At 47.1% G+C, this 8440-nt stretch overlaps 1 protein-coding gene across 2 annotated transcripts; it reads right to left on the bottom strand.

Annotated features, from left to right (window-relative positions):
- Positions 1–202: 202 nt before the first annotated feature.
- On the bottom strand, positions 203–7823 carry LOC104869470 (Krueppel-like factor 17). Of its 2 annotated transcripts, none has more exons than XM_010634715.1 (4): positions 7695–7823; positions 2766–3600; positions 2169–2413; positions 203–1696 (listed from the first exon to the last, which is right to left on the bottom strand). In XM_010634715.1, the coding sequence occupies exons 1-3, from the start codon at positions 7764–7766 to the stop codon at positions 2169–2171; spliced, it is 1152 nt and encodes a 383-aa protein (XP_010633017.1). In that variant the 5' UTR covers positions 7767–7823; the 3' UTR covers positions 203–1696. The 2 variants fall into 2 exon arrangements, with proteins under 2 accessions (XP_010633017.1, XP_010633024.1); XM_010634722.1 differs by lacking the exon at positions 203–1696 and adding an exon at positions 2041–2094.
- Between the last annotated feature and the right edge of the window lie 617 nt (positions 7824–8440).

Below are 8440 nucleotides of genomic sequence, written 5' to 3'. Positions count from 1 at the left end.
GAGGACCAGCCCCACTCCCTCTTACCTTTGAGTACATTCAGAAGTTTAATCCATTTTTTTCCTCCAAAATGGAGGCAGTGTATCTTCGCATTCCTTGAGTCCCCAGAATCCAGCATAACCACAGCGTCCAAGAAATGGGAGGCACAGCTCATCACCATGAGTCCTTTTTTTTTTTAAAGAAGTCTTTCTTGAGTGAGGGACGTAGCTCATTGGTGATTTGCTTAATGTGTAATCCTGGATTCAATTTCCGTACTGCAAATATAAGTAAATGTCTCTTCCTCCAGGCACATCCTTATCCTTTAGTTGTCTCCATGCTACTTGCTGGGGGTCTGCACCATGCCGGTGCTCTGCATGGTTGGAAGCTTGCAGGCTGACTCCCTCCTGAGTATCCTTCACTTAACACGCATCTTCTGTTTCAATACTTGAGAGCCTTCTAGATGTTACATTCTTACTGAGCTCAAGAGTCACCTCTGCCTTTCCTCTAGAAAATCTTTCTGACCACTTCTTTGGGGTTGCTTTTACCCATGGCCACTGTACTTAGATGACTCCCTGTGACCCAGACCAAGAACATCACTTGAGCATAGAAATCAGACCCAACGCCTCTTGTGGCAATCATCACTTGGCTGTGCCTGACAGCAGACTAGGCTCAGGCCAGCATCTACAACAGGTACCACCTCTAAGGGAAGAGATTCACCTTTGAGGCAAACAGATCCTGGTTGGGACCTTAGCTCCGCCACTTGATAGCTTGGCCAAATTCCTTTCTTACTATGAGCTTACTGTTCAGTAAAATGGCCTGCTGAGCCCAGAAATGAGGCTCTAACTTTCTAAATCCTAGAGCAGGGCAGAATAGGACCCTTAATATCTGATACTTCATGGACCAGGGATGTAGCTCAGCAGTGCCACACCTGCCTGGCAGGCGCAAGGTCCTGAGTTCAATCCCTGGTACTGAGGGTAAACAATTCTGCTATTTCATGGTTCAGATATCAGGCTAGGTAGGAGAGGTGTCACAGCAGGTCTTGGTCTTTCTTTGTCAAAGTCTAAGGTTCTCTCCTTTCACCTCCAGAGCATCTAGAAAACAGCCTAAAGCAGGAACTGAATATTGATGTTTTATTGGGGCGGGGGATGGGGGACACCCAAGGCATTAGGAGTGAGAGATGGAAATGAGGCAGGAAAAACGCAGGTAGCAAGATAATACTCTTTCAAGCTGGGTACACCCGCATGTCAGGCATGGAAGAGACCATGCAGCCGTGTCCACCAGCTGCTTGGAAAATCTCCCTAAAGGCTACACTGCTGGGGAGAAATCATGCCTTGAATAGCAATTCTTAGAAGGGAGAGAGGCCAAGCAGAGTGTCTCTGCCTGGCTACTCTTACTTTCCATTTCCTACTTTGTCAGTGTTTACCCCATGAATACTAATTCCCTGGCACTTCCAAGTTTCTGTGGCTATGCAGAATGCTGGATCCCATCCTGGGGTGGGCCATTCCACTGAGGTCTGGAAGGAAGAGACAGACGTTGGACACCCGGGTGGCGAGTCCCAGGAGATCTGAAGTGGTACATATGACATACCCACTATAGTCCAGGATGGCTTTTCTTATTTTCCAGAGGATGAATTAAAGCATGGTGATGAAAGAGATTTCCCAAAGTCACATGTCGAGTAATAGTGATGAGCTCAAGATCTAAACAGTCTCACACTGGAATCTGGAAGACCAAGATTTAAAAATTTGGGTTTTATGAAGCAGGCAGAGGAGAGTCACTAAAGGATTTCAAGCTGGGAAATGACGGGAGATAGAGAGCTTTTTAATAAATCTCAGTCTCTATTGCGCGCTCTCTCTCTCTCTCTCTTTTTTTTTTTGGTACTGGGAATCGAACTCGGGTCCTTGCGCTTGCGAGGTAGGCAGCAGGACCACTGAGCTAAATCCCCAGCCCCTCCATTGTGCGCTATCTTCCCATCTGGCTAACTGGCACAAATAGGTGGCCCCAGAGAGAGGAAGGGATCCAAAAGAGTGCTTGAGAGTTTTGAGGACCCCTTCATGGGGTTCAGAGCTTTATCTGGACTTCCACATTGCCTCTTCATCTTTCTGTCTTCACCTAAGCCCCTGCCAAAGAGATGATCTGGTCAGAGGCCAACAAGATCTGGGTAGAAAAGCAAAACTGAGAAGAGGGGACTCACCTAAAGACCAGGAGCAGGAGGACCACCCATCTGCCCACTGTCGGCCAGCTGTTTTAGGGAATCCAGCAGTCGCTGATGCGTCTTTTGGTGTTGTTTGAGATGGTCAGATCTCATGAACTGTCGGTCACACTGATCACAAATATGTGGCCGGTGTTTCGTGTGTCTCCGCATATGACGCTGAAGCTCATCAGAACGGAAGAAACACCAGCTACAGTCTTCCCAACTGCACTTGTAGGGCTTCTCCCCTGAGGAGTGACAGACATGGAATTAAGTAGAAGAGTAGCCTAACGTTGAGACCAAGGGGTCTGACATGAAGCAGGAAAAGTCAAGGCTGGGGAATCAAAAGGGAAGATGCAGAAAACCAAAAGAAAAAAAGTAAAATACAGAAAGAAAACAAACAAAGGAAAACCAGAGAGGGTACAAGGCCATCATTTGCACCCTCCCCATCATCTTGGAAGTTATTCTGGATGGCAAGTTGGTGGAGTCAGTAGAGCTTAGTTCCAAGCATAAAAGATGAATTTCCAAACCCATCAATTACCAGTCAGTACACAAATCGGAAGCCTTCTCCACCCCCTCCCCAGCTGATGCATCATTCACCTGTGTGTTTGCGCTGGTGACTCACAAGGTGGGACCGCTTGGTGTAAGCTTTCCCACAGTCCTTATATGGGCAGCAGTACGGTCTGAGAATTGGCGGTTGCTTTCTGGATGCCCCTCCCCAGGCCCCCGAGTTCCCTGCTCTCTGAGGAGCAGGTGTAGGCTGCTCAGGTAGGAAGAGGTCTTTGTGGGAGGCTGACAGACTCACAAGAGAGTCCTGGGATCCCAAGGTCTGCAACGATTGGGATCCAGCAGGGGGAATCACTAGGTTGTACGGATTTGTGGGTGGCTTCATCTGAGCTATAGATGGGAGTACACCCTGGGCCTTGAAGGAGGGCATGGTCAAAGCCAATAACATTTTAGATGGTAAAGAGGCTCCCATAGAAGGTATTGTTGAATAAGAATAAGGCGTTGTCGGAGCACTGGTGGAGGACATCGTTGAAATTCCACTTGAAGCTGACACTAGCCCATTGGGGGGCATCTTCAGATTCTCACTGCACGTCAGATCCCCCCCTTGAATCCCAGGCTCTAAGGGCATCAGCTGGGCTCCCCTGCCCATCATCCCTGGCTGGGAGGGAGACACACTCTGGCAGTAGGGGGTGAGCGTGCCTCGGAGGCAGTAGCTCACAGTGTGCTCATTCTGCGACACTCTGAAACGGGCCCTCACTTCGGCAGCATCCCGCCTTGCTGTCTCAGGAGACACCAGAAGGGTCCCCATAACCTCTCTTCCCTGAGAGCAGCGCTCAGTGCCTGGTGGGCTGTGGTTCCAAGAGGTGCATACTCCACTGCTTCTGGAAGATGGCCACATATCCACGATGGGCGATGGCTTCACGTTATCCTGGGAGAAGGAGAAAATCAAATGAAACTCACCCTAGCGCAAATTCCAGTTCTACACGGCACTCCTTCCCATCCCCAGACCCCATGCTGATCCAGGCTTCTCTCACCTCTGGCCTGAACTATCCTGCCTCTACTTGGGCCTTCTGTGATGCAGGACCAGCTGACAGGAGCACCATGACAGGAGCCTAACTCAAATTCATGTCTCTGTCTTTTTTTTGTGGAGGGTGTTGAGACAAGGTCTTTCTGTGTAGTTCAGGTTGTCTTTGAACTCACTATGTACCCCAAACTACAGTGATCCTCCTGCCTCAGCCTCCTGAGTGCTGGGATTACAGGGGTGCACCACCATGCCTGGCTCTTTTGTTTTTGGTGTGCTTTCATGATTAATTGTTTAATTAATTTTGCAGTACAGGGGATTGAACCCAGGGCCTTCACACTGAGCTATATCCCTAGCCCCACCTCACCCTTTTTAAATTTTGAGGCAGGATGCATCCTCCTGCCTCAGCCTCCCAAGAGTGCTGGGATTATAGGTAAAGTATCATCATCCCTGTAATGAGGGGAGAAGGATGTAAGGGAGGCTAATAGGGGATGGAAATAATCAAATTATTATATGCATGTATAAAAATGAAATAATAAATGCTAAAAAAAAGAAAATCTCCTGAAAAACTAATGGAGGAGTGGTTTTCTGGGAAGTTGGGGTACAATCCTTCATGGCTGTGACTGGTATGAAGGGTGGGAAAGAAAAGATTGGAAATTGAAGCTTTTTACAGAGTTTGAAAATCCCATTTTGACCATGGTATGGTAGCACACAACTGTAATCCCAGCACTCAGGAGGGTGAGGCAGGAGCATCACCAAGAATCTGAGGCCACTCTGGTTACACAGTCACTATATTACAGCAGTACAAATGGGAGCTCTATAGCCAAGAGCTGAGAATGCTAGTCCAACTTCCCATCCACTTCTACAATGTGATGGTCCAAAAAGAACTATCCATTCACATATGAAAACCAAAACATAGGGTACAAATATTCACAGACACTAAAACATCCACGTAGAAATTGAAGATGGAAATTTCCCAAAAGTTCACCAGGAAAAAAAATGATGCTACATAAGGAAAAATATAACATTCCAACATTTTTTTAAAAAAAACAACTTAGGGCCAGGGATTTAACTCAATGGTTCCACCCCCTGCTTTGCAAGTGCAAGGACCTGAGTTCAATCCCCGGTACAAAAAAAAAAAAAACACAATTTAGAAGAACAAGTACCAGTTCCACACCAATACAAGAACATCACAGCAAAAAGAATTTGAAGAAATTATGTCTAAACAAAAATAAGAAATTAAGACATCGCCCCAAAATAAAAGAAAATGACATTCCCAGATTTTAAGAAAATAAGAAAAAGCTGAGAAAGATCACTGTCATTTGAGCACCCTGCAAGAAACATTAATGGGAGTCCTGCAGGTTGGAATGAAAGGACACTAGACAGTGGCCACAGTTGCTGTCAAGGCCAACTTTAATGTTATAACCATCTTCAATTTGCCACAAGATCTCTGGGAAGGGTGATATAAAGACAATTATCATAAAAGTACAATTGTAGCCGGGTGTGGTGGTGCACGCCTGTAATCCTAGCACTCCAGAGGCCAAAGAGGTAGGATTGCTGCAAGTTGGAACCCAGCTTGGGCTACTTAGTGAGATCAAAGCCAGCCCAGACTACATAGGGAGACTGTCTCAACAACAATGCATCTCAAATGCTTGCAAAAAATTGAAGAGCGTGGAACACTTCCTTAAATCACTCTATAAACCCAACATTGCTGTGCTACCAAAACTAAACACTGGTAGGAATACTATAGAATCAATACTTTTACAAATATATATGGAAAACAAGTGAGACTGAGGCTTTTCCTTTGAAACCAGGGGTAAGGATGCCTGCATTTGCTACTTTCAGTCAGCGTGTTACTGGAAGTTCTAGCCAGAGCAATTGGGCAAATAAAAGAAAGGAATTTGAATCAGAAAGGAAGTTGCCTCTGTTCACAGGAGATAAGATCTTTTATTTGGGGTGGGGTGGGAAAAAAACCCCCCAAAAAATAAATATTTTGCTTCAAAAAAATACTGGGGATAGAAGATCAAACTATATTATACCATGAGAATCAGGTGTGGTTAGTTCATGTCTCTAATCCCAGCACTCTAGGGGCTGAGGCAGGAGGATTACTGGGAATTTGAGGCCAGCCTAGACTACATAGTGAATTCAAGGCCACCCTGAACTATATAGTGAGATCCTGTCTCCAAAAAAAAATTTAAAATAAATTATACCATGAGAACACAATCTGATCAATCCAGAAGGAAAACTCTAAAAGTTAGGATCATGAAAAACTGAACATCAATCCTAAAAAAAAGAAAGTAATTTCTAAGAAGTTCAAGGGACATAATAACCAGATCCAAGGTGTGGTTTTGAAATTGGATCCTGGTTTGGACACACCCGCTAAGAAGGACATTTTATGGACAATTTGAGGAATTTGAGGACTAAATCTAAGATGATACAACGAAGCTAATTTTGACAGGTTTGGTAACTTTGGCTATGGGGGGGAATTTTTTTTTTTTTTTAAGCCCAGAAGAGCTGGGACGATCTCATTTATTTACCATCATGTGCTCGGTAGCCAACTTAGGCAGACACACAACTGGCAGCAGATGAAAGACCACTGGACACTATTTCCAACACGCTCAGTCTCTTTTCCTTCCTTCTCAGGAATGATCCTTCTGTTTTCAGTCTTTCACCAGCAAACTCTTCAGAGCTATCTGAACACAGCACTACCTTATCTTCTCGTTCCCCCAGACTTGCTCAGGCTCCCTTTGTGCTCACAGAACCAGCTTCACAAAGGGCAGCAGTGACTTCCATAGCTCTATGCCCAAGCAACACTTCTCCAACTCTTTCCTTCCTGACCTCTCCAGATCTTCAGGTTATTCACCCCAGCCTTCCCTTAGCCTCAGGAACACCCACTGACACTCTCCCAGCTTTCTGAGCTTTTCTCTGGCCCCTCCTCCAGCCTCCTACAGATTTCCCTAATTTTCTCTCTGGGCAATCTTTCCAATGCTAATGGGTCCATTTCTGCTTGTATTCCAATTATTCTTAAACCCTTAGCTCTAGGGAAGATCCCTCCTGAGTGTTTCAGCTGTGCAATTTATTTCAGTAGCCACAGGCACTTCAAAGGGATTACACTCAAAACTCAGTAATCCTTACCTACCACCCCTCCCTGCAAAAATCCTATTAATCCCGTTCCTTCTCATCCTTTGCTTTCTCAGAAAATGTCACGATTTTCACTCAATTGTGCAAGTGAGAGATCTGTTATCTTGGGTGCTTCCTTCACCATGTGGATCTCTTGGTACCAATGAGGAACTGGTTCCAGAGCACCTACCCAGATGCTCAAGTCTCTTGGGTAAAATAGCACAGTACTCACTTCTAACCCACGCGTCCTCTTGTACATTTTAAAGCATCCCTAGATTATTTATATTGCACAATACATTGTAATACTGTGTAGCTTGTGTTTCTACCTTGAAAACATCTCCAGACGCTGAAGTTCCTCCTTCCCGGCTCTCACTTCACGCCCCCATTTCACTTCTCACTGGGATTATCACAACAGCTTTCAACCGAACCCTACCCCCACCCACCCCAGGGCATTCTTTTAAAAATACAAATGAAAGATCAAGGCCGCCCACTGCCCTCGGAAGGACCAACTCCATGCCTAAACTATCTCCTGCTTCCTGCCTCCCCTCCTGTGGGCTCCGGGCCCATCCTTTCTTTCCTCCAGACTGCAGGAATTCTCCCTCCAGGCTCAGGACTGGGAAAGGTTCACACCACCAACCGTCTAGACCCAGACTAAACCCTCACCTGTCCTCTGACCTCCAAAATTTAGACCGAAGACCTCTTGCCAATTGCTCCTGGGGCTCCAGGTACTACAGTACCAATCCATCCACTAAGTACTTCTTAGGGCCCTGGGTAGCATCCCTAACGCCAACAAATACCCCGTCCCCTTCCGCTTCCCTCCACCTCGTCCTCCTCCAATCCTCAGCCACTCACTCAACCACCCCTGGGTGACCCAGACTCACCTGGAAAGGCCGGTTCACAGGCTGCCACTGGCTCAGCTCCTCAGGCCCCTGCTCCATCTCAGCCTGGAACATCAGCTGCACACTGGGACGGTCGGGACACAGACCCACTCCAGCCCAGAGGGGAGGCCAGCGGCGGTAAGGAGTCGCAGACAGCCGTGTCACCGCACCCACACGCCACAATCACTGCCAAGCTTCCACCTAACGCAGCGCCAGAGGGCGGAGCCAAGGCCGCCAGGGGGCGGAGCCAAAGCCCCCTTCAGCTGCCGCCGTTCTAACCAGCTACCTTCCAGAGCCCCACCAAACACTGCCAGGATCAGAGACAGGGAACCTCAGTAACACTGTTCTTGTTTGTTTGTTTGTTTGTTTGTTTTGCAGCAAGGATCAAACTGTGGACCTTGCACTTGTGAGGCACGTGGTGGAACTACTGAGCTAAATCCCCGGACTGTTTTTGAGACAGGGTCTCACTAGCCTTGAACACAACGATCTTCCTGCGTCAGCCTCCAGAGTACCGGTATTACAGACGTGCACCGCCATGCCCGTCTCCGTAAACACTTCTTAACGGTAAATATGTGAACTCACCGTACCTGTACCTGATTATTTTAGTCTGAGCAGGTCTATTTAACCCCAAGTTACTCTGGGGAAACCGAGATGAGACTCCAGTCAGGCCTCCCTTGAGGGAGGAGAAGCAGGACACTGGTTATAGGGTCCCCGCAGACAGGAAGGAGGCCACCTCCACCAGACCAGGT

Source organism: Fukomys damarensis, unplaced genomic scaffold (genome assembly GCF_012274545.1).
Source record: "Fukomys damarensis isolate Sample0158 unplaced genomic scaffold, DMR_v1.0_HiC HiC_scaffold_73801, whole genome shotgun sequence".
Lineage (NCBI taxonomy): Eukaryota > Metazoa > Chordata > Mammalia > Rodentia > Bathyergidae > Fukomys > Fukomys damarensis.
This window is presented reverse-complemented; position numbering and strand designations above follow the sequence as displayed.

Bases quoted from the DNA above. Each gene is read 5' to 3' on its own strand.
- LOC104869470 (XM_010634715.1), bottom strand. From the start codon at position 7,766: ATGTTCCAGGCTGAGATGGAGCAGGGGCCTGAGGAGCTGAGCCAGTGG. The intron at 3,601-7,694 runs GTGAGTCTGGGT...TCCTTCTCCCAG, and splicing joins CTGTGAACCGGCCTTTCCAG to GATAACGTGAAGCCATCGCC. The intron at 2,414-2,765 runs GTGAATGATGCA...GTCACTCCTCAG, and splicing joins TCACCAGCGCAAACACACAG to GGGAGAAGCCCTACAAGTGC.